This window comes from Rhinopithecus roxellana, chromosome 10 (assembly GCF_007565055.1).
Source record: "Rhinopithecus roxellana isolate Shanxi Qingling chromosome 10, ASM756505v1, whole genome shotgun sequence".
Lineage (NCBI taxonomy): Eukaryota > Metazoa > Chordata > Mammalia > Primates > Cercopithecidae > Rhinopithecus > Rhinopithecus roxellana.
The window spans coordinates 22,390,621-22,416,474 of record NC_044558.1 but is presented as its reverse complement, the minus strand read 5'-3'; the positions used below and the strand labels follow the sequence as shown (position 1 = coordinate 22,416,474).

Below are 25,854 nucleotides of genomic sequence, written 5' to 3'. Positions count from 1 at the left end.
AGCCTGCTAAGCTCCAGAGGCTTTCCAGGACATGTTTTCCCTTGGAAAGGATGTGGCCTTTTCACCACTCCCAATAGCACCCTAGTAATGGGTTGGCCCTTCCCCTCCCCTGAGCTCCACAGAGAACACAACCAGCAGAGGACACATTCTCCGTCACCTAGCAATGGGTTTTATTCCCAGCCAAGGGACAACAGGACTGGTAGAGACTGTCAGGCCACACAGCTGTCTGCACAGCACTCCCATGCTTGTTGGGGGGGCAGGAGGGATGGTGGGAGCTGGCTGTTCACAGGCCAGGCATGACAGGGAGGCTCACTGGAGGTGGTGGAGTTTGGATGGGGATTGTTGGGGGGCAGTGTTCTCTTGTAGTTGGACCACAAGACTCCACAAGGACAGTACAGTGACTGATTCCCAGTGCTAGAGGTGAGGCAGTCAGCCATGTGTAGGGGTGTATACATATGAGTATTCAGAGAACAGGGCAGGGGCGTACCACAGAGGGGGCACAAGTTTTCCCCAACGGTCATGCCTGGATGTGTCAACTCACCACTACAGATGAAGGGGGTGGTTTTGGGGTTAGGGGAGCCACTGTCAAGTCACAGAACAGTCATCCAGGCAGTCTTGGAAAGGAAGGTCTCAGAGAAGAGGAGGGATCTCTAGAGGTGGAAGAGGGCCCTGGGGCTCTCAGGTTGGGGTGGACTTACCTGACCCCATTGGCTGGCAGTTGGAGAGAGAGTAAACAGAAGAGAGAAAAGCGAGGCGAGAGCTAGTAAGGCAAGTGCAGCGTGCTGCAGCAGTGGTGGGAGGGCCAGGGAGGGGAGGACACAAGTGCGGATGTGGCAAGATTCCTGGAAAAGAGGGGCTAGAAGGGAAAGGGGAGGAAGATAGAGGGAGGAGCTGGAGCTTCACGGGTCATGTCTGGCGGCTGCGGCAGCCCTCCCCACCACACATGCCGGCCTCTCACACAGCACCTAGGCGAATGCACCCACAGTTCAAACTGATATTCAGCCCCCTCGGGCTTCCCACGTCACCCTGTCTTTCAACCCACTGGCCCAGGGCCACCCCTGGCTTTGGGGAGCCCTACACAACAGCCAGCAGGCCTGACAAAGAACATTGCTTGAACCAGGAGGATGAAGCTAAAAGGGATGCATGGCTGGAGGGAGTGCCCAAGTCCCCTCTAGGTGGTCAGAAAGCCCAGGACCCTGTGAAGGGACCCTGGGGGAAGCAGGGAGGGCAGGCAGCCGGATGCCAGTGGCCATAGATTTACAAGTCGAAGAGGGGAGCCTCAGCTGTTTGGGGGGCTACAGGTCGCATAGGTGAGGCTGGGCCCTTCCTGCTGGGAAAAGAGCGAGAGCAGCAGGGGAAGCCTGGCTAGAGCTCAGCCGGACCAGCAGGCACTGTCGTCCCCTTGGCTAAATAGCATAGGCGACCCCTAGGAGCAACAGGCCAAGGTGCCTGAGCCCACTGGCTGGCTATGGTCCTTCACCTGAGGCCAGGGACACTGCCTTCAGTCACATGCTAGCAGGTATGACAATACCCGGGAGGGAGGAAAGACCCTATACTAGCAGGTATGACGGTACCCAGGAGGGAGGCAAGAGAAGAAAAAGGACCCGGCTCAATGGTTCACACCTGCAGTCCCAACACTTTGGGAGGCTGAGGCGGGTGGATCACCTGAGGTCAGGAGTTCAAGACCAGCCTGGGCAACATGGTGAAACTCCGTCTCTACTAAAAATACAAAAATTAGCTGGGCACGGTGGCACGTGCCTGTAATCCCAGCTACTTGCGAGGCTAAGGCAGGATAATCACTTGAACCTGGGAGGCAGAGGTTGCAGTGAGCCCAGATCATGCCACTGCACTCCAGCCTGGGCGACAAGGGCAAAACTCTGTCTCAAAATAAAAATAAATCTTAAAAAAATTAGCCAGGTGTGGTGGTGCACACCTGTGGTTCCAGCTATTTAGAAGGCTGAGGTGGGAGGATTGCTTGAGTCCAGGAGGTTGAGGCTGCAGTGAGCCATGATTGTGCCACTGCGCTCCAGCCGGGGCAACAGAGCAAGAGCATGCCTAAAACTTTAAAAAATTTTAAAAAATGAGAAAGATGGGAGGAGGGCGATTGCATTTGATTTTTTCTAAACTTGAATTGAAATTTAGCTTTTCCTTCCATGGTGAATGTTGCTAGGAACAAACCTCATTAGTGTTAGCAGCACCTGTTACGTTGTTACCAACAGAAATCACAGATATTCTCATATTATACTGCAGCTGTTGCAGACATCTTGAGATAGCATTTTTGCTCATCATTACCTCGAAATTATAGTAATTAGACCCAACTTTGGATCTTGTTCTTTAATGTGCCAATAAAGCATATCATGTAATATCACAAATATTTTCATAAACTTTATTTTGATATAATTTATTTCCATTGCTCTCTGTATTTTGTGCACTTAAAAAAAAATCTATTCTGAGCAGTCCATAGGCTTCCTCAGATACCAAAGAAGTCCATGGCACAAAAAGGCTAAGGATGTCGGGGTCTAACCCAGAGTAGGTTTGCTGCCAAAGTGAGATCCTGGAAGCATTCAAATACAAAGAAATGTGTTTCTGTGATTTTCCATGAGGCACTCTCTCTCTACCTCCCTTTCAGGTAGGATACTTTTATGGGCAGAACCTGGTCATTTTCCTAAGAAGACGAACGCTTTGTGTACAAAAGGGGGCAGAGCCCAGGAGGGCTATGGGCCAGAGGTGAAGATTCCAAAGTCAGACAAATAAGGGGGGTATCTCTTTATACTCAGTAGAAATGTGGGGCTGAGGAGGGGCAAGCCCCAGGTGAGCTCCATGAAGAAGGGTTGGGGTAGGAAGGTAGAGGGACAACTCTGGGAATTGGAGGTTGCAATGAGAAGAGATCGTGCCACAAAACTCCAGCCTGGGTGACAGAGCGAGACCCTGTCTCAAACAAAGAGGCTTCCCAAGAGCTGTTCGGTTATTTACAACATTTTACAAAACAATGTAGGTAAAGAATGAGGCTAATCTATAATCAGAGAAACAAAGGCTACAGCTGCCTAGGTTGTAACTGCCTGGTTTTTTTGTTTTGTTTTTTGATTCAGGTGCTATAATCACAATCCTTTAAGGGTGAGAATATTTTAAAGTTCCAACAATTCATATTTGGAGTTATTTTCTTTTTCTTTTTTAAAAAATTGAGACAGGGTCTTTCTCTGATGCCCAGGCTGAATTGCAGTGGCATGATCTCAGCTCACTGAGGCCTGTGAGATCAAGTGATCCTCCTGCCTCAGCCTCCCCAGTAGTTGGGACCTCAGGTGTGAGCCACCACACCTAACTAATTTTTTTTATTGTTTGTAGAGACTAGGTTTCACCATTTTGTATTTTTAGTAGAGAGGGTGTTTCACTGTGTTGCCCAGGCTGGTCTTCAACTCCTGAGCTCAAGCAATCCTCCCACCTCAGCTTCTCAAAGAGGTGGGATTACAGGCATGTGCCACCATGTACAGCCAGAGTTAATTATTTTCACAGTGGAAAGTTTCTTTGAGCCAAGTTTGAGAATTGCAACCCTGAAGACATAGATTTAAGTTTCCTTGAATATATGCTCCAACCAGCAGCAGTTACAGTTGGTTTGTTTTGTTGGTTTTTGGGGTTTTTATTGAGACAGTGTCTTGCTGTCGCCCAAGCTGGAGTGCAGTGGCATGATCATCGCTCACTGCAGCCTTGACCTGCTAGGCTCAAGCAATCCTCCCTCCTCCTAAATAGCTGGGGCTACAGGCTCAAACCACCACTCCTGGCTAATTTTTGTATTTTTTTTGTAGAGTCAGGCAGGGTTTTACCATATTGCCCAAGCTGGTCTTGAACCCCTGGGCTCAAGAAATCCACCTACCTCAGCCTCCCAAAGTGCTGGGATTACAGGGAGGAGCCAACAAACCTGGCCTAGCCACAAGTGGGTTTTTAAAGGAAAAGAGGGCCGGGCATGGTGGCTCACACCTGTAATTCTAGCACTTTGGGAGGCCGAGGCGGATGGATCACTTGAGGTCAAGAGTTTGAGACCAACCTGGTCAACACAGTGAAACACCCTCTCTACTAAAAATACAAAAAAAAATTTTAGCTAGACATAGTGGGGGGCGCCTGTAATCCCTGCTACTCGGGAGGCTGAGGCAGGAGAATTGCTGGAACCCGGAAGGCAGAGGTCGCGGTGAGCCAAGATCACACCATTGCACTCCAGCCTGGGCAACAAGAATGAAACTCCATCTCAAAAAAGTTCTTAAATTGCTTACCAAGACTTTACATTGGTTCATTAAAATAACATAAGCTATTTATTGGCTATATGTTGTTCTTTGTAACAGAAAATCCAGGAACATGAAGATAGTGAATGAGGGTATACTGTGCAACTTGTGGTAACATTTTAAGTCATTTGGGCCAGGCTGGGTGGCTCACACCTGTAATCGCAGCACTTGGGGAGGCTGAGGCGGGTGGATCACTTGAAATCAAGAGTTTGAGACCAGCCTGGCCAACATGGTGAAACTCCGTCTCTACTAAAAATACAAAAATTAGCCAGGTGTGGTGGCATGTGCCTGTAGTCCCATGTACTTGGGAGGCTGAGGCAGGAGAATCACTTGAACCTGGGAAACGGAGGTTGCTGTGAGCCGAAATCACACCATTGCATTCCAGCCTGGGCGTCACAGCAAGACTCTGTCTCAAAACAAAAAAACAAAACAAAACAAAAATAAACATTTTAAGTAATTTGTTAGCTAGTCTGGAAACTACAGGGTAAGAGATAAAAAACCAAAATGCCTTTAAACAACCCTAGACATGGGTGGGAGAATGTGACTTATGTCTTATTCTCATGTCTCTCTGGGTCTAATACATTTTATATACCTCACATTTTCCAGACTGCTCTGAGCTACTTTTCTTTCTCATAGTCATTCTGTTTTCTCCAGTTAAGTTATAAAATCTAAAAACCCTTCCCAAAACAAAACAAAAGTTATAAGATCTCTTACTCCAATCAAGTGAAGAATATTTTGTAAATCTTACAGCATAGAGCAGCCATCATTTCTATTTATCTTTCATCCTTTAAAATATGCTATTTTCAGGCCGGGCGTGTTGGCTCACGCCTGTAATCCCAGCACTTTGGGAGGCCAAGGCAGACGGATCACCTGAGGTCAGGAGTTTGACACCAGCCTGGCCAACATGGTGAGACCCCGTCTCTACTAAAAATACAAAAAATTAGCTGGGCGTGGTGGGACACTCCTGTTGTCCCAGCTACTCAGGAGGCTGAGGCAGGAGAATTGCCCAGGAGGCAGAGGTTGCTGTGAGCCTAGATTGCGCCACTGCACTCCAGCCTGGGCAACAGAGCGAGATTCCATCTCAAAAAAAAAAAAAAAAAAAAGATTTAAGTTTCTTTTTCCTTTCCTCATGACTTACATACCCTTTGATCAAGATTATTCTTGTTCTTGGCTTCAGCTACCATGATTCGTAAACTGGAATTTCTACCCAAAACTATAACCTTACAAAATTTCCACTGAGAAATCCTCAGAAAGCCTTAATGGCAAAAAATTCAACAGGATCTTATCTCCAAAACTGCCTGTCCAACTATATTACTTAACTAGTGGTGTGCCCCAAGCAAAAACCTCAATTACCCTCAGTGTTTATCCTTGATTTAATCTCTGGCATGTGTCCTTTACCTTCTTTCACCTCTACTGATACTGTCTTACCTCTTGCCTGAAATAATGCCACCACTTTCTCAATGCCCTTTCTGCCTCCATTCTATTCTCCATCCTCTGCACTGACAGCATAATTGTCTGTAAATATTTTTCTAACTCAAAAATATGAACATCTTCCCCAATTTACCCATCATAGAGGTCTTCAGGACTCACTATTTCCTATAAAATGATGTCCATATATTTACATTTACAAACTCATCTCCCTCCAACCCTTTTTTGTTTTTTTTTTTGAGACGGCGTTCTGCTCGTGTTGCCCAGGCTAGAGTGTAGTGGCGCAATCTTGGCTCACTACAACCTCCACCTCCTGGGTTCAAGCAATTCTTCTGACTCGGCCTCCCAAGTAGCTGGGATTACAGGTACCCACCACCAAGCCCAGCTAATTTTTGTATTTTTAGTAGAGACAGAGTTTCACCATGTTGGCCAAGCTGGTCTCTAACTCCTAACTTCAAGTGATCCACCTGCCTGGGCCTCCCAAAGTGTTGGGATTATAGGCCTGAGCCACTGCGCCTGGCCGAAACTCACAGTCTTGTCTGGTGAATGTTTAACAACTAGATCTCTAGGAGAAAAAGCCCTGCTTTCTGTGTTGTAAATACTATCATCATGGCTAATTTCAAACTACCCTTGTGGACAAAAAGAATCAAAGTCTATAAACTATCTGAAGAGATTTATTCTGAGTGAAATATGAGTGACCATGGCCCATGACACACTGCTCAGGAGGTCGTGAGAACATGTGCCCAAGGTGGTAGGAGTGCAGCTTGGTTTTATACATTTTAGGGAGGCACAGATATCAATCAAATACATTTAAGAAATACATTGGTTTGGCTGAGCGCGGTGGCTGACGCCTATAATCCCAGCACTTTGGAGGCTGAGGCAGGTGGATCATGAGGTCAGGAGTTCAAGACCAGCCTGGCCAATATGGTGAAACCTAGTCTCTACTAAAAATACAAAAAATTAGCTGGGCGTGGTGGCATGCACCTGTAGTCCCAGCTACTTGGGAGGCTGAGGCAGAAGAATTGCTTGAACCTAGGAGGCAGAGGTTGCAGTGAGCCAAGATTGCACTACTGTACTCTAGCCTGGGTGACAGAGTGAGACTCCATCTCAAAGAAAAAAAAAAAAAAACATTTGTTTGGCCAGGTGCGATGGCTCACGCCTGTAATCCCAGCACTTTGGGAGGCTGAGGCGGGCAGATCATGAGGTCAGGAGATTGAGACCATCCTGGCCAACATGATGAAACCCTGTCTCTACTAAAAATACAAAAATTAGCTGGGTGTAGTGGTGTGCGCCTGTAGTCCCAGCTACCTGGGAGGCTGAGGCAGGAGAATCGGGTTGAACCCGGGAGGCGGGGGTTGCAGTGAGCTGGGATCGCGCCACTACACTCCAGTCTGGCAACAGAGCAAGACTCCATCTCAAAAAGAAAAAGAAAAAAAGAAATACATTGGTTTGTTCCAGAAAGGCGAGACAAGTCAAAGGAGGGGAGCTTCCCGGCTATAGGTAAATTTAAACATTTTCTGGTTGACAATTGGTTGAGTTTGTCTAAAGACCTTGATGTTCTTTCTGGTTAAGATAAAAGATTGTGGGCCGGGCGCGGTGGCTCAAGCCTGTAATCCCAGCACTTTGGGAGGCCGAGACGGGTGGATCACGAGGTCAGGAGATCAAGACCATCCTGGCTAACACGGCGAAACTCCGTCTCTACTAAAAATACAAAAAACTAGCCGGGCGAGGTGGCGGGCGCCTGTAGTCCCAGCTACTCGGGAGGCTGAGGAAGGAGAATGGTGTGAACCCGGGAGGCGGAGCTTGCAGTGAGCTGAGATCTGGCCACTGCACTCCAGCCTGGGCAACAGAGCGAGACTCCATCTCAAAAAAAAAAAAAAAAAGATAAAAGATTGTGGAGACCAAGGTTCTTTTGAAGTCTTAATGTGGCTGCCCTTAGAGACAATAGATGACAGCTGTTTCCTATTTGGACCTTTAAAAGGTGCTAGATTCTTAGTTAATCTCTTTAGGATTGAGAGGGCCTATAAGAAAAATACCTAGCTATGTTAATAGAGATTCTTTATGGACACAAATTTTCCCCCACAAAGGATGGCTTTGCAGGGCCATTTCAAAATATGGCAAAGGAACACGTTTTGGGGTAAAATATTTTGACTTTTTTCTTTGTCATTGATAAAACAGGATGAGGTAAAGAAGCTGGCCAAAACCCATCAAAACCAAGATGGTGATGAAAGTGACCTCTGGTCATCCTCACTGCTCACTAAACACTAATTATAATGTATTTGCATACTAAAGAAACTCCCATCAGGGCCATGACAGTTTACAAATGCCATGATAACATGGAGAAATGACCCTATATGATCTGAAAGGGGGAGGAACTTTCAGTTCCAGGAACTCCCTGCACCCTTATTAGAAAACTCATGAATAATGTACCTTTTGTTTAGCATATAATCAAGAAATAACCATAAGTATAGTTGGGCAGCCCATGCTGCTACTCTGCTTATGGGGTAGCTATCCTTTTATTTCTTTACTTTCTTAATAAACTTGGTTTCACTTTGTCAGCTTGGTCTTGAATTCTTTTCTGCAGAAGGCAGGAACCCAAGTGGCCTCCCGGCCTGAGTCCCAATTTGGGAGTCACCCTACCACAACCAACATAGCTACAAATATCTGCAGAGTTAGGTTTTGATATGGACAGGAGATGGAAATACTGGGTAGAAGAGGGTAGTTCCCTGGCAAACGACCTACTCTCAAGCCTGGAAACCCACAGCCCTAAATGGGAACAGGCATTTCTGTTTTTGTGCTCAAAAGTTGCGTTTTGGCCCGCCACACCCCCCTATCTTGTGTTCATAGAAACCCCAAACCCCAGGCTTCACAATCAGACAAGCAGACAAGGAGATGAACAGAAGAGCAGAAGAATGGCAGAACAGTACAGCAGAGAGAAGTAGTGACTGAACTCCAAGAGGAGTTCCTCTCGGGGGCGGTCAGAGGAGATTGGCCACTGGGTGGCCAAACTTCATGGGAAGATCATCTTCCTACTCCATCCCCTTTCCTGCTTCCCATCCATCCTGTTGAGAGCCACCTCCACCACTCAATAAAACCCCCACATACACCATCCTTCAAGTCCGTGTGTGACCAGATTCTTCCTGGATGCCTGACAAGTACCTGGATACTAAGAGGACACTGAGCTGGTTAACACTTAAGCCACCTGTGGACAACAAACCTAAAAGAGTGCAGTGTAACACATGCCCACTTGGGCTTCAGGAGTTGCAGGTACCCACCCCTAGACGCTACCATGGGGCCAGAGTCCAAAAGTGCTTGCCCCAGCTTCTGCACTTGCCCATCTGTGTGCTCCTCCTCCTGTAAGGGGTTTGTGTGTGCTCGGTGGCCGAATAGATGAGCCACACCCCTGTGTACTTCGTGCATTGCTGTTAGTCCTGCGAATGAAGTCAGGGAAACCTCCTGCTTCAGTTTTAAATCCAAGCCTTTGATTTCAGGGTCCATTCTTTTAAAAAAATTAAATGGATTTATTCACATCTTTGAAATAAAAGCTCCACTATAAGTCTGTCACCAAATGAATTACTCCTTCCTCTGTGTTCTTATAACACTTTGCTTGTTTTTGGTAAAGTTAATATCTAGCTTTATTGAGCTTGGTATATATTAGGGAATTTGTTAAACAGTAGGTACTAATAATACTATCTCTTAACACATGAGATCACTGAAGCTGAGAAAGATTAATTAGGTGAAGTTTACACAGTCACAAAGTGGCCAGCATTTGAACCAGAGTCTACTAACGGAAATGAAGGTCTAAGTAACATGAATCTGCCTTCCAAGCCAGGCCATTAACTCTGATGGCAGGAACAGAGTTTTTTTGTTTTAAGGCAACCCCAGAATACTTGAACAGTGCCTGGTTTATAATCTATGATAAATGTTGAGTGTAGTTGGCCGGGTGTGGTGGCTGATGCCTGTAATCCCAACACTTTGGGAGGCTGAGGTGGGCTGATCACATGAGGTCAGGAGTTCGAGACCACCCTGGCCAACATGGTGAAACCCCGTCTCTACTAAAAATACAAAAATTAGCCTGATAATCCCAGCTGATCGGGAGGCTGAGGCAGGAGAATTGCTTGAACCTGGGAGGCAGAGGTTGCAGTGAGCCGAGATTGTGATACTGCATTCCAGCCTGACAGAGTGAGACTCTGTCTCAAAAAATAAAATGTTGAGTGTAGTCAACCTACACATCTATCCTTTCCAGTCTTCAAAAAGGGCCAGCTTATTGGACTACATGTAAACTGCCTCCCACCTAATCCCCAAGATGTACAACCACACATCTTGCTAATACATCCCTCAGGGATGGTACAATTTCTTTTCCTGTTGTAGATATCACTAATGTTAAAAGAAAAACTTCAGCCAAATTAAAGGAGTTTAATTTAACAATGAACGATTCGTGAGTCCGGCAGCCCCCATAATCACAGCAGATTCAGAGAGATTCCAGCACAGCCACATGCTGGAAGAAGATTTCTGGACAACAAAAGGAAAGTGAGGTCCAGAAAATGGAGGTGAGGTACAGAAACAACTGGATTGGTTACAGCTCAGCGTTTGCCTTATTTGAATACAATCGGAACAATTGGCTACATTTGGCCAAAACTCAGTGATTGGCACAGGTGTGGGCTATGGTTGGTTTATACCTCTGCTTATTTTCGTAAGTTTATGATGTACAGAAAAACCTTTTGGCCAAACTCAATGTAAGGAGGTAGCTTTAGGCTAAACTTAACACTGAGTGAATTTTTTTTTTTTTTTTTTTTTTTTTTTTTTTGAGATGGAGTCTCGCTTTGTCACCCAGGCTGGAGTGCAGTGGCCGGATCTCAGCTCACTGCAAGCTCCGCCTCCCGGGTTTACGCCCTTCTCCTGCCTCAGCCTCCCGAGTAGCTGGGACTACAGGCGCCCGCCACCTCGCATGGCTAGATTTTTGTATTTTTTAGTAGAGACGGGGTTTCACCGTGTTAGCCAGGATGGTCTTGATCTCCTGACCTCGTGATCCGCCCGTCTGGATCTCCCAAAGTGCTGGGATTACAGGCTTGAGCCACCGCGTCCGGGCTTTTTTTTTTTTTTTTTTTGAGACAGTCTTGCTCTGTTTCCCAGGCTGGAGTGCAGTGGCTTGATCTCGGCTCACTACAACCTTTGCCTCCCAGGTTCAAGCAATTCTCCTGCCTCAGCATCCTGAGTAGCTGGGATTACAGGCATCCGCCACTACGCCCAGCTAATTTTTGTATTTTTTGTAGAGACAGGGTTTCACCATGTTGGTCAGGCCGGTCTTGAACTCCTGACCTCAAGTGATCTGCTTGCCTCGGCCTCCCAAAGTGCTGGGATGACAGGAGTAGTCATTTTAATCCCTGAAAATGTTAGCTCTGTTTGGGGCTGGGTAGGGCAGAGCTGTAGAACTGTAATAGTTTTCCCTATTTTAACAATTTCCTTCCTTACAGAAATTTTCACATGATATTTACATCTTTAGGTACAACCTAGTGAAGTGGGTAAGGCTGCTGATTAACCTATTTCACAGATGATTACAATGAAGCTAAAAGTAAAGAAATGATTTTCCCCAGGATAACAGTTAGAAAATACCAGAGCCAGGACTTGAATTATAGGCCTTCTAATTCCTAGGTCCTAGACTATTAGGAACCATTATCAACCTTTACTTCCCTTTGGATAGCAATAACCAAGGGAAACATTAAATTGCCACATTCAGGTAAGGGAAAGGCTGAATATCTTAGCAAGAGAAAAAAAAAAAAAAAAACAAGAAAAACCGAAGGAAGAATATGAAGAAAGGTGAGTAGGTCAAGAGAGAAAAGCAAGCAGAGGAGTTAATGGCCGATACTTAAAACATTCTGAGGAGGCCGGGTGCAGTGGCTCACGCCTGTAATCTCATCATTTTGGGAGGCGAGGCGGGTGGATCACGAGGTCAGGAATTCCAGCCCTACTGGCCAATATGGTGAAACCTCGTCTCTAATAAAAATACAAAAATTTGCCGGCAGTGGTGGTGCGCACCTGTAATCCCAGCTACTCAGGAGGCTGAAGCAGGAGAATCGCTTGAACCCTGGAAGCGGAGGTTGCAATGAGCCGAGAGCGCACCACTGGACTCCAGCCTGGGCGACAGAGCCAGACTCCTCTCAAAAAAAAAAAAAAAAAAAAAAAAAAAAAAAAAAAAAAACCAGTCTGAGGAAATGAAAAAGGGAAGTAGGACGTAGAAAGATAAATCAGCCACGGATCAGCGATGGAGGCAGGAACAAGACCAGCGGAGGGGAGGAAGGAGGGAGGAGAGAGTATTAAGGCCAAGAAGGTTGGTGGATTGGGAGTCAAGGGCCTTGTGTGGCGATGTCTAAGAGGGACCCCGGCGCCAGGGCCCCAAACCTCCCGCCCCCGCCCAGAGCCCGCCCAGAGCCGGCGTTGGCCCCGCCCGGCCTCGTGCCGGCCCCGCCTGGAGCCGCCCCGCCTCCGCCCTCCCCCAGTCTCTTAGGTGATGCTGCAGCCAAGATGGCGCCCGCGGCGGCTGTGGCGGCCTGAGAGCGATGCTCCGGGTTCTCGGCGGCGGCTGTGGCCTTGGCCGGGGCCTTGGGTCTCTCCCGATCGTGAGCGATCAGCGCCTCTCCTGTGGCCGGGCTAGCCGGGACAGAGAGGAGACGGCCACGAAGAGAGGAGGCAGTGAGCAACAGGACGAGAGCGTGTCGACTCCAGCCTCGGCACCATGGCCGGGATCATCAAGAAACAAATCCTTAAGCACCTCTCCAGGTCAGTGAGCGCCTCGGACGTCGGCGCCAGTCGGCCTCCGCCCCAGCCGGCATTGGAGTCAGCCTGCGGCTTCGGGGGCGGCGGCGCATGGCGGCTGTGCGGGAGGCGACCTTCGGACTTCCCCGCTCTGGCCGGGGCAGAGGTCGTGGCCCCAGATCTCGTCGCCCCCGGCGCCGGGGGCTGGCCTCACGAGTCGGCCCCTGACGCGTCCTCTCCCCGGGCGGGCGCGCGGAGGAGCGCGGAGCGTGGCTGGCTGGGATCGCTCCCGGCGCGGCGTCTGGGGGCGTCCCGGGTCCGCTCTGTGTGGTACTGCGCGGAGGCTGGTGGTGGCCTGGTGTCACCCAGGTGCCTGGTTAATGTGCGGGGCTGCAACTCGAGCTCGGTGCTCGTTCCCCTTGGAGCAGAACGGTTCCGTTAACCGAGGGCTTCTGGCGCAATGTGGACTTTTAGTGGAGGCTGTGTTCTCAGTAAAACGTTAACCTTGTGATTGTTCTGAATTCCTCCCACCTTGGCGTTCCCGCTCTGAGGCATTAGAGGGTGTGCCTGTTTGCACAGTTAGGATTTGTTTTAGGTAAATAAGCAGAGTTCGCAGCTTTGGCTTGTTCTTTCTGGAGTCTTGAGACCCACATCATTCTTACTGAACTTTTTTTTTTTTTTTTTTTTTTGGTTTTTGCTCTTTTTCCTTTGCAACTCTAAAATTCAGGGAGTTAACATCTGTGGTGATTAAACCCAAGACATGCCATTCTCTCCATTTCATAACGCGGTTTTAGTCAGAAACATGACTCAGTAAAGCTGGCAATTTGTTACTGCTCTTGGCTTCTCCATGTTTGTCTCAAGACAGGCTAAATGTAGGATCTTGTTCCAAGTTGTTACCAGCGAACTCAAAGCGCTTGGTTAGGATCCCTTTCTGTTCTATTTGTAAGTTAATTTTAACTAATTTTGGGAAGACACTTGGTATGATGATAGACTCGTATAGTAAACATAATTCTTGATTCCCCAGATTGTCTTATACCACAGGTTATATATTGGGAACAGAATTACTACTTCTGTGATTCAGCAAATATTTTTCTCACTTATAATATTGAATAAGATATAGCACTTTTTTAAAAAGTAGCAAAGTATAGCAGCATGTGTGTGTGTGTGTGTGTTTATGTGTGTGTGTGTGTGTGTGTATATATATATATATATATAGTTTTTTTTTTATAGTAGAGACGGGGGTTTCACCATGTTGGCCAGGCTGGTCTCAAACGCCCGACCTCAGGTGATCCGCCCTCCCAGCCTCCCAAAGTGCTGGGATTACAGGTGTGAGCCACCACGCCCTGCATGAATATATATTTCTTAATGTTACCACTCATTGGAAAGTTTCTTTTAAAATTATATATATGGTCCAATTCTGAACTATCTTATTTTGGAAGGTTTTATCTATTTTTAATTTATGTCTTCCAGCCTTTCTCATACCCAGCTCCACAAGAAAATTCAGATCTGCAGAAGATGATTTGAATGCCTATTTTCTCACTCGTCCAAGGATGATGCTGCATAGCTAGTACCACTCTAGATGGTTAGAAGAACAGTAAATTAAATCAAATAGTGCATTAGAATTTAATTCTTTTATAGAATTCCATTTGAGAGGGGCTCTTAAAAATTAACAGCATGTATATCAAAGTATAGTAACAAAATTAAGAACAAAGATGTAATGGCTTATTGCATGAGATAGAAAACACCCATATATTGAAAATTGAGTCTTTAGGGCTAGTTTTTATTTTATTATTTATTTACATCTTTTTTGAGATGGAGTTTGGTTCTTGTTGCCCAGACCGGAGTGCAATGGTACAATCTTGGCTCACCGCAGTCTCCGCCTCCTGGATTCAATCAATTCTCCTGCCTTAGCTTCCCGAGTAGCTGGGATTAGAGGCATGCGCCACCACGCCTGGCTAATTTTTAAATTTTAGTAGGGACAGGGTTTCTCTATGGTGGTCAGGCTGGTCTCGAACTCCCAACCTCAGGTGATTCACCTGCCTCAGTCTCCCAAAATGCTGGGATTAGAGGCCTGAGCCACCGTGCCCGGCCCTTAGGGTTAGTTTCTAAATCTTTGTGATTTCTAATACCTGTGTGATAAGTAATGTGATAATGTGATGAGGATTTTTTTGTTTTTTCAGAGATGAATTTTTGGGACGCTTGAATTTTCAGTTATTTCATATTTCAAAACATCCTTAACTCAGGTGACTAAAGAGTATCAAATTCTTATTTTTGATTAATAAGTTAATCTTAATGCTAATTGCTGTCATCTCCTAAGAAAAATAGTTATTCAAAAATCTAAAGGCAGCTCATAATTGACAAAAGAAGGCAAGTGTTGTGATAAATTACAGTTACTCAGGTAGGAATGAACTTTTGAAATTACCTGGTTCAAGTTTAATTTTATGGAGTATCCAGTAATGAAGATGTCACTACATTGACCTAGTGGTCTGGGATACAGTAGAATACAGTTTACCAGGAAATAAACATACTAGTTTCTAATACTAGACATCACATGAGGCCTGTGTATGCAACCCATTGCAACTTCTCAAAGGAGACTTTTCCTGACCAGAGTTTAAAATTGTGAGCCCCCATACTGCCAGTCCTCTTGCTTGCGTTATTTTTCTCCATAGCACTCATGCTTGTCTGTCATACATATTTATTTCTTTAGGTATTTGTCTTTCTCCACTTGAATGTAAACTCTATGAGAGCAGGCATTTTTTTCTTGAGGCTGGCATAAAGTAGATACTCAACAACTATTTGTTGCTTGAATGTGGATACATAACATGAATGAGCTTACTTTCTCTTACGTTGCTCTTTTTTTACTGAGGCAAGACTACTGCCAACATTCTTACAGATTTGGGAATGACCACTTTTCCCTGTGGCTTTAGAAGGCAGTGAGTAATTGAATCATTAAATAAATGTGGTGCCTTTGGAGTCCTGGAAAATGACCTAGTTCTTATAGGGGTTTATGTGAGGGGTCTTCCAGTAAAGAAATGACCTAGTTATTGTATGGGGGGAGGGGTTCTGCCAGTAAGGAGGAAGACTATGAACCAACATGAGAAAGAGCACTCACTTTTAGCCTTGAGGTTGAAATCTAGTGCAGTTGCAAGATTAAAACCATCTTTGCCTGTATGAAGGGACTTGAGAAGCTGGTATATTGGGAAAGTATGAAAGAGGAATTGTTCTTAAGAGATTAACAAATGCTTTAAGTCAATGCTGAACTATTTGAGAATTGTACATCTATATACTTGTTCCTTGCCTAATACTTTGTATTCCAAGCATCTCTTGAGTTGTTAATAAAAAGTTTATCTACTTGAAGAATCTGAAATGAGGACAAGGAGTATGATGAGGGGGCAGGGGGAGGTTAGAGTAGTGACATTTTTCCAACGTGAAACAGGAAAAGCTTTTGAAGGAGAAACTGCCCCGATTTTTCAAACTGTAATAGGACTGAATATATTTTGGGAAGATTTTCTAGGAGAGTAGTTTTTCACACGGGAATGGAAACTTCTAAAGAAAAGTCGTAGCAAATATGAGAAAGGAAATAAAAGCAGAAGCTACCTTTCAGCTCAAGACCTTAGTGTGTGTATGTATGTATGTGTATACACAAGTACACATGTGTGAACAGGCGCTTGCAAATCGGCAAAGTGGACGTATGTTTAATTAAGCCAGGACCTGAAAAGGGGTAGGGAAGTTTTGGGTACAGATGCTGTCCTCTCCTTCACTCCCTTAGGCTAAGGGCAGACTCTGCTCTCCACAAGGTTTCCTGGGAGAGAGAGTTGACTGGGCAGACATACATCTCACCTGGATGGAGTCATTATATAGTTTAAAGCAGCAGTTGTCAACCAGGGTCAATTTGCCTCCTAGGGGACATTTAGCAGTGTCTGGAGATGTTTTTAATTGTCAAGACTTGGAGGGGAAGATAGTACTACTGCCATCTAGTGAATAGAGTCCAGGGATGCTGCTAGACATTCTACATTGCACAGCATAATCCCCCACAACAAAGAATTATTTGCCCAAATGTCAGTAGTTCCGAGATTGAGAAACCAGTTTAAAGTGTACAGGTGTGTGTCATATGATTGAGCTAGGGTTCTGTGCTGGTAAAGTTGTTTTGCCTGCAAACATCAGAAACCCAATGTATTTAAGTAAAAAGGGAAATGTAACAGAAAGCAGAAGAATATCTGAACAACCAAATTAAGGAAAGAACAGGAACCGGCCAGCTCCTGGAATCTCTTTGGAAGAGTTCTTGGACCTTCCTCTTAAAGTAGCAGTAGGGTTTTTTAATCTCGGCACCATTGACATTTTGAACTAGATAGTTCTTTGTTGTGAAGGTTGTTCTGTGCTGTGTAGGATGTTTAATGTCTCCAGACCTTGCCAGATGTCCCATAGGAGGCAAAATTACTCCTGGTTGGGAGCTACAGCTTTAGAGTGCTGGCCTATCTTCCATAATTCCCAGTCTCTGATCTCTCCTGTCAGGTTTCAGAATCCCGAGAGAGAGCCTTTGTAACCCAATTTTGTCTATCTATGGTTCAATTAGCAATGGCAAAGGGTTGTACAGCAAAAATATGGTAATGGAGAGAGCTATTTTGAGTTAGGCTTGTTGCTCCATTTGTCATCTGTAATAGGCACTGCACTAAATTAGATTTCCAAGGGCCTCATTTGCTACGTTAAGGAAATTGAACTTTATCCTGGGGATAAGGAGTGACTGCTGATAAAGGTAAGAGGGATATGCTCATAAAAACAGTCTCATTTTTGAAGTCTAGGGTTTAGGAGCAATATCTGGGGTGGAAATACGGAGTCTACAAATGGACTTTGAGTAACTTAAGTAGAAAATGGGGCCAGGTGTGGTGGCTCATGCCTGTAATCCAAGCACTTTGGGAGGCCAAGTCAGGCATATCACTTGAGCCCAGCGGTTTCAGATCAGTCTGGGAAACATGATGAAACTCTTTCTCTACCCAAAATACAAAAATTAGCCAGTCTCATAACCCGGTCTCAAAAAAAAAAAAAAGAAAAAATATTCATTATGGACAGTCGGAAGGGTTAAACACGTACAGGATTTTGTGTCTGAATGGCAAAGTGATGGGAGGGATTAGAGTGCCTCACTTTATGTTGATGGGATAGGCTACTAGATTGAGGCTATATAAGGAAGGGGAGGAGAGGGCAGCAGCTAATAGCCTGGAGAGAAAAGGAAAGAACCATCAAAGGACTGGGAATGCCATCTAGGTGGAAGAGTGATGGAGTAAAGGAACGAGATAATTGGAAGGATTGGAGATTTTGTCTGAAACTGCCACATTGAAGTTTAAGATTTTAGAAGTGAAGTAGATCTGGTTTAGGAAAAGCTATCAGAGGCTGGGCGCTGTGGCTTACACCTATAATCCCACCACTTTGGGAGGCCAAGGCTGGCGGATCACCTGAGGTCGGGAGTTCAAGACCAGTCTGACCAACACGGTGAAACCCTGTCTCTACTAAAAATACAAAATTAGCCGGGCGTGGTGGCGCATACCTGTAATCCCAGCTATTCGGGAGGCTGAGGCAGGAGAATTGCTTGAGCCTGGGAGGCAGGGGTTGTGGTGAGCTGAGATCCGGCCACTGCACTCCAGCCTGGGCGACAGAGCAAGACTCCGTCTCAAAAAAAAAAAAAAAAAAAAAAAAAAAAAAGAAAAGCCATCTGATACGGCCATAGAAGTGAGTTGCTGAAGAAAAGTTAAGGTGCATATAATTGGAGATCAATACTACTAGGTCTAAAATCTTTCCAGTACTGACCATTCCTAAAAGGAAATGCAGTGTAGCTTATTTAGTCTGCCAGACATTATTTTTTCAAATGCTAACTTCACATCATTGTTGATAGGCTATTTGTATCATACACTTTTATGGTAAAGCTCAGTAAATAATTTTTGAGAATTTTGAGAAATGTGTATTTCAAGTTTTTGAGCACATATATGTGTGCTCAACATATATATTATATGTGTGCACATATATATTTATGCCCACACAGTGGGTATTAGAGATACAAAGATGAGTAAGACATGGCTTCAGTTTGTGGGAAGCTTCAGTGATTCCTATTCTAATATAAGAAGCATGAGTAGGATCACTAACTGTAACCTGTTTCTAAATTGGACTACTTGTCTGGCATTGCGGGTGATGTGAAAAAGGAAGAAAAAAAAAAACTGTTGCCGTATGAAACTTGTGAGATTTTGCAACTGGGAAAAAAACTGATTTAAATATTGTTTTTTGGATTATCAATTTACTTGGGTAGGTTTGAGGTGTTTTTTTGTTTGTTTGTTTGTTTGTTTTGTTTGTTTTTTTGAGACAGACTCTCGCTATTCTCCAGGCTGGAGTGCAATGGAGCAATCTCAGCTCACTGCAGCCTCCACTTCCTAGATTCAAGCAATACTCCTGCCTCAGCCTCCTGAGTAGCTGGGATGACAGGCAGGCGCCACCACACCCAGCTAATTTTTGTATTTTTAATAGAGACGGGGTTTCACCATGTTGGCCAGGCTGGCCTCAAACTCCTGATCTTGTGATCCACCCACCTTGGCCTCCCAAAGTGCTGGGATTACAGGCATGAGCCACCGTGCCCAGCTGACAGTATTCATTTTTAAGTAATCTCTAATAATGTGGATTTTGACACTGTATATACTAGTTGCTTATTTAAAATAATTTAAAGAGTGCCTGCCTTGTACCCCCTATTGTACCATACTGCTGGGGATGTAGCAGTTCACACACTAGGCAAAGATTCCTGCCCTTGTGGAGTTTACATTTTAATCAGAAACAGATAGTAAGTACATAAGTAGGTGAAATACATAGTACGGTATATCAGTGTGTTAATGAGAAGTACAATAAATTGGGCATGGAGTTTGCAATTTTAAATCTGGTGATTGGGAAGGCTTAATTGACAAAGTAATATTTGAGGCCGGGTGTGGTGGCTCATACCTGTAATTCCAGCACTTTGGGAGGCTGAGGTGGGCAGATAACTTCAGGCTAGGAGTTTGAGACCAGCCTGGCCAACATGGCGAAATCCTGTCTCTACTAAAAATACCGAAATTAGCTGAGCGTGATGGTGCGCACATGTAGTCTCAGCTACTAGAGAGACTGAGATGGGAGGATTGCTTGAGCCCAGGAGGCAGAGGTTGCAGTGAACTGTGATAGCACCACTACATTCCAGCCTGCAGAGTGAGACCCTGTCTTAAAAAAAAAAAAAAGAAAGCAATATTTGAAAAGAGACCTGAGAAAGATAGTGGGAACAAATGCAAAGGCGCCAGAGCTGGGAACTTGTTTGATATTTTAAAAACATATGGAGGCCACCAATATAGGTGGAGAGAGTAAAGTGAGAAGAGGAAGATGTGATCAAAGAGAAAACAAGAGCCAGATCATGTGGGACCTCATAGTGACTTTGACTTTTACTCTGAGATTGGAAGCCACTGGAATGCCTTGAGCCAAGGATCACTCTGGCAGCCATGTGGGAATTAAATAATAGGAGCACAAGGGCAGAAGCAGGAACCCAATTAAGAGACGTTAACTATTCAGGTAAGAGAGAAATTGGATTGAATGAAGGCAGATGCAGTGGAGTTGTTGAGATAGTCAGGTTCTAGATGTATTTTGAAGGTAGAGGCAGGATTGACCGACAGATAAGATGTGGATTGATAGAGAAGAGAGCAGTAATGGGTGACCATCCAGAGTTTTTGACATAAGCAACATAAGCAACGGAAAAGGTGGAATTGCTGTTAACTAAATTGGAAAATTGGAGAAGACTGCAGGAGGAGCAGGTTTTGTGGGCGAAGATCAGAGGTTTGTTTTGGATATGTTAATTTGGATGAAAGTTAGTTTTTTTTTTTTTTTTTTTTTTTGAGACAGAGTCTTGTTCTGTCACCCAGGCTGGAGTGCAGTGGCGCAGTCTCAGCTCACTGCAACCCCTGGCTCCCTGGTTCAAGTGATTCTCCTGCCTCAGCCTCCCGAGTGGCTGGGATTACAGGCACCCGCCACCATGTCTGGCTAATTTTTTGTTTTGAATTTTTAGTAGAGATGGGGTTTTACCATGTTGGCCAGGCTAGTCTCAAACTCCTGACCTCAAGTGATCCACCTGCCTCAGCTTCCCAAAGTGCTGGGATTACAGACCTGAGCCACTGTGCCCGGCCCGAATGTTAGATATTTAATTGGAGATGTCTTCCTTTTTATTTGTGATCTAATTTAGACTACATATGTTTTAGTCTGACAACAATGGAAGTATGTTTGTGGCTATCCTTTGGCTTATGCAATAAATAATTACTGGGAAGTGAATTGTGTGTTGAATTTTCAGGGGTGGATTTTTTGGTATTGGTTTTTTTTTTCTTTTTAAGTGCATATACTAAGTAGTCCTCCTCCATGGGCAACACATTTCAAGACCCCCAGTGGATGCCTGAAACTGCAGATAGTACTGAACTATATGTATATGGTGTTTTTTTCTTTATGTACATCCCTCTGGTAAAGTTTAACTTATAAATTAGGCATGGTAAGAGATTAACAAAAACTAATATGAAATAGAACAATTATAACAATATCTGTATATTGTAATAAAACTTATGTGAATGTGATCTCTCTTCCTCAAACTATCGTACTGTACCACAGGTAACTGAGACCATGGAAAGGGAAATGTTAGGTAAGGGAGGACTGCTGTATACAGCAGGTATCTTTCTCTTTCATATTAATTTCTAACTAAAACTGGATCCTGATTCTTGTTGGGTGCTTGGTCTAGGAGATGTTGCAATATTAGCATACAAGAATCCTGGAATCAGAAGGTATTTGTTCCTATCTCAGAGAAGGAAATTATTAAAACATTGACATTTGTGACTTGTCCAAGGTCTCACAGATATTGTTGAATGGTAAAGTCACTGATCCAGTACCCTTTTCATTTGATTTTTCTATGCTGCCTATTCGGGTGTTTCCTACTCACCCCCACCCCACCTCAACTACTTTATTGCTTTTCTTTTTACCCAGCTTTCAACACCACTCTTGTTTTACCATCCTGCTGCAGTATCCCTTAGGAGATTCTTTTATGACTTGAGAATCATTTGACTCTGCAGTCCTTTGAAGCTAGAGGAACATAACATTTTGACTCAGCATTTCTTGAAAGTTGGGGGATGTCTCAGGCCATTCTGTGTTGTTATGAAAGATTACCTGAGGTTGGGTAATTTATTTTAAAAGAGAGGTTTTATTTATTTTTTTGAGACAGAGTCTCGCTCTGTCGCCTGGGCTGGAGTGTAGTGGCATGATCTCGGCTTGCTGCAAGCTCCGCCTCCTGGGTTCATGCCATTCTCCTGCCTTAGCCTCCTGAGTAGCTGGGACTACACACACCCACCACCATGCCTGACTAAATTTTTATATTTTTAGTAGAGACAGGGTTTCACTGTGTTAGCCAGGATGGTCTTGATCTCCTGACCTCGTGATCCGCCAGCCTCAGCCTCCCAAAGTGCTGGGATTACAGGCGTGAGCCACTGCGCCCGACCTATTTATTTATTTTTGGGACAGTCTTTGTTGCTTAGGCTGGAGAACAGTGGCACAATCTCAGCTCACCATAACCTCCACCTTTCAGGCTTAAGCAATTCTTATGCCTCAGCCTCCTGAGTAGCTGGGATTACAGTAATGTGCCATCATGCCTGACTAATTTTTGTATTTTTAGTAGAGATGGGGTTTCACCATGTTGGCTAGGCTGGTCTCAAACTCTTGGCCTCAAATGATCCACCCACCTTGGCCTCCCAAAGTGCTGGGATTACAGGCGTGAGTCACCACGCCCGGCCAAAAAAGTTTATTTATAAAGACGAGAGGTTTATTTAGCTCATGGTTCTACTGGCTGAGAAGTTCAAGAGCATGGGGCTGGCTTCCAGATAGGGCTTTTATGCTGCATGACAACATAGTGGAGAATGTAAGGGGAAGCAGACACTTGAAGAGGGGAGAACCTGAGGGATGTCCTGGCTTTATAACAACCTACTCACGTGGGAACTACTTTATTTGCTGTGAGAGCTTACTACTACAAGAACAATACCAAGCCATTTATGAAGAATCTGCCCCCATGACCCAAGCACTTCCCACTAGGCGCCACCTCCCAACACTGTCACATTGGGGATCAGATTTCAACATGAATTTTGGTGGGGACAAATAAACCATATTCAGACGTTAGCAGGGAAATATAATTTGTCTTTGTTTTTTTTTTTTTTGAATAACTTTTTTTGAATAATCTTCCTTTTTTGCAATATTACACTTTGCCTTAGTACTGCAGCTTAAACACTTTTTAAATAAGTCGATCTGTTATTGAATACATGTGTTTTAAATTCTGCATATTGTATGCTTAGGATGAATAATTTTTTAAAATTAAATATTGGTGTTTAACAGTGGGTATGGCTGGGCGCGGTGGTTCATGCCTGTAATCCCAGCACTTTGGGAGGCCAAGGCGGGCAGATCACCTGAGGTCAGGAGTTCGAGACCAGCCTGGCCAATATGTGAAGCCCTGTCTACTTAAAAATACAAAAAATTAGCCAGGCATGGTGGCGCATGCCTGTAGTCCCAGCTACTCAAGAGGCTGAGGCAGGAGAATCGCTTGAGCCCAGGAGGTGGAGGTTGCAGTGAGCCGAGATTGCGCCACTGGACTCCAGTCCGGGCAACAGAGTGAGACTTCACCTCAAAAAAAAAAAAACAAAAAACAAAGCAGTGGGTATTAGTGGCTGGAGTTTAGTTTGAATGTAAGTTACAAGTAAAAGGCTTTTGGTTATTTTCATAAGTGAAAATTGAGTAGTTATATTAAAATCAAGTTATTCAAATAAAATTGAAGCCAGTATGATTCAGGATATAATTTATTGTTTGGTTTTTCCGACATTATATTCACTAGTAGTTTGATTGACAGTTTATTGACTTATTTTAAGATTATTCCCAGCCAAGATGAATGTTGTGTATAAACTTTGAATTTCCATATTAGTCATCAACTAGGTTGAATTTGAACTTTATGCATATTTACTCTTTTTCTACCCAGAAATACTAATAAGAAAGAGATCTGGCTTCTTTTTACCACTGCCAGTATAGCATCAAATGTTGTTTTCCTTTACTGTTGTCTATTTGTAAATCTTTAAAAAAAAATTTTAATAAATTAAAAAAATACATTTTTAAAAAGTTTAAATTATTTATTTATTTATTTATTTATTTATTTATTTATTTATTTATTTATTTTTTGAGACAGGGTCTTGCTCTGTCACCCAGACTGGAGTACAGTGGCGTGATTATAGCTCACTGCAGCTTCGACTTCCCAGGCTCTAGCAATCCTCCCACTTCAGCCTCTTGAGTAGTGGGGACCACAGGTGGGCACCACCATGCCTGGTGAATTATTGTACTTTTGGTAGAGATAGAATTTTGCCATGTTGCCCAGGCTAGTCTCAAACTCTTGAGCTCAAGCAATCCACCCACTTTGGCCTCCCAAAGTGCTGGGATTACAGGCATGAGCCACTATTTGTAAATCTTTTGTGTGTACTTTTGTTGTTAGGGATGAGTATTTGGGAATAAACCATGATACCAGAAAATTCATGATACCAGGCATGAGCCACTATTTGTAAATCTTTTGTGTGTACTTTTGTTGTTAGGGATGAGTATTTGGGAATAAACCATGATACCAGAAAATTTTCATGATACCAGAAAATTCAGTGATTTTACGGTTTGGCAAAAAACTATATGTATATGTATGTATGTATTTTTTTGAGATGGAGTTTCTTTCTTGTCGCCCAGGCTAGAGTGCAATGGCACGATCTCAGCTCACTGCAGCCTCCACCTCCTGGGTTCAAGTAATTCTCCTGCCTCAGCCTCCCAGGTAGCTGGGATTACAGGTGCCTGCCACCATGCCTAGATAATTTTTGTTTGTTTTTAGTAGAGACGATTTCACCATGTTGGCTAGGCTGGTCTCGAACTCCTGACCTCAAGTGATCCGCCTGCCTTGGCCTCCCAAAGTGCTGGGATTACAGGCGTGAGCCACCGCGCCCAGCCCCAACTTGTTACTTTTGCTGTGCTGCAACTTTATATATAACTGAAATGCAGTATAAAGAGGGGCATCCATAAAATGTAAGATTTATCTTATTTTTTGATTATCCCTGTTGGTAGATTGTTGGTAGATTCCTACCAGTACTTAAGGAAGGTTCTGTAAAATATACAAATAAAATTAAGACATAGAAATGTCTTCTGGAAACAAGTCTTGTAGATGGCTGAATAAATAGAATTCAGGATAGATAATGAATCTTATGAGAGTCACAAGCAAAACGCTATGCAACCTTAACAGAAAGAGAGACAGTGAAACAGAGGTGGTCTGAATGTCTGAAAAGCTTGTAAAGAAGTGAAATAAGGCTGGGTGCGGTGGTTCACACCTGTAATCCTAGCACTTTGGGAGGCCGAGGTGGGCGCATCACTTGAGGTCAGGAGTTTCAAGACCAGCCTGGCCAACATGGTGAAACCCCATCTCTGCTAAAAACACAAAACAATTAGCTGGGTGAGGTGGCGCATGCCTGTAATCCCAGATACTCAGGAGGCTGAGGCAGGAGAGTCACTTGAACAGTGGAGGCCTCAGTGAACTGAGATCGTGCCACACTGCACTACAGCCTGGGCAACAGAGTTAGACTCTGTCTCAAGAAAAAGATAAAGAAAAAGGACATAAATGACAGCTTGAGAGTAATAAAATAGTTATTAAATCTGTTTTCCTAAACTAGGGCATGTATACAAAGGAAATATTTAAGGCAAACATCCAGAGAAGTTAAGGGTAATTTTTTAGGTCCTCCAAATTTGGCTGCAATTTTATTTTCCAATATTATACAGTTTTCTCCTTTTTTTCTACGCATCTTTTGTTGTCTTATTCCTGCAACCAAATTGTCTGCATCTCTTCATAATAGGCCTTCATCCCTCAGCTTTATTTTAGTAGTACATTTTCCATGGGCAGCTTTAACGAGGCTAATCATTGGCCTCCTCCATTTTAAAACTCCTTTAGGTCTTAAAGCATATCCTGTTTGTTTTAGTAAAACAAATGCTTTGTTTTTTGTTAATTGTGTGGATAGTCATCTCTTGAAGGGCAGAATCGCCCTGATAATGTTTTAGAAGCCAGGGACTTTGCTTGTCTTGTTCACCATTGTATCTTTAGCATCTGCCACAGGACTGCAGTACATAGTAGTTGTTCAAAAACATCTTTAACCGACCAGAGAAATAAATTTGTACTACTTTGGCCTCCATAGAATACATAGAACATAAATTGGTTGCCCTGAACACATTTTTGGCAGGTTTAACTAGTTGACTCTTATCCAGAAAATTTAGATTAAAAGCTTTTTTCCCCCGACGAATACTGTAATTTTCCAATTTATTTTTGAGTATATAG

General features: G+C 44.1%; 1 protein-coding gene across 3 annotated transcripts in view; it reads left to right on the top strand.

Annotated features, from left to right (window-relative positions):
- Positions 1-12,026: 12,026 nt before the first annotated feature.
- The window catches only part of UHRF1BP1L (UHRF1 binding protein 1 like), a 109,745-nt gene continuing 95,917 nt past the window's right edge, over positions 12,027-25,854 (top strand). Inside the window, exon 1 of one of the 3 annotated variants that reach the window (XM_030939129.1) lies at positions 12,027-12,476. In XM_030939129.1, coding sequence (XP_030794989.1) covers positions 12,433-12,476 — 44 coding nt within the window. In that variant the 5' untranslated portion in view covers positions 12,027-12,432. The remainder of the gene's footprint in view (positions 12,477-25,854) is intronic. The other 2 variants (XM_010383568.2, XM_030939128.1) reach the window with 2 other exon arrangements.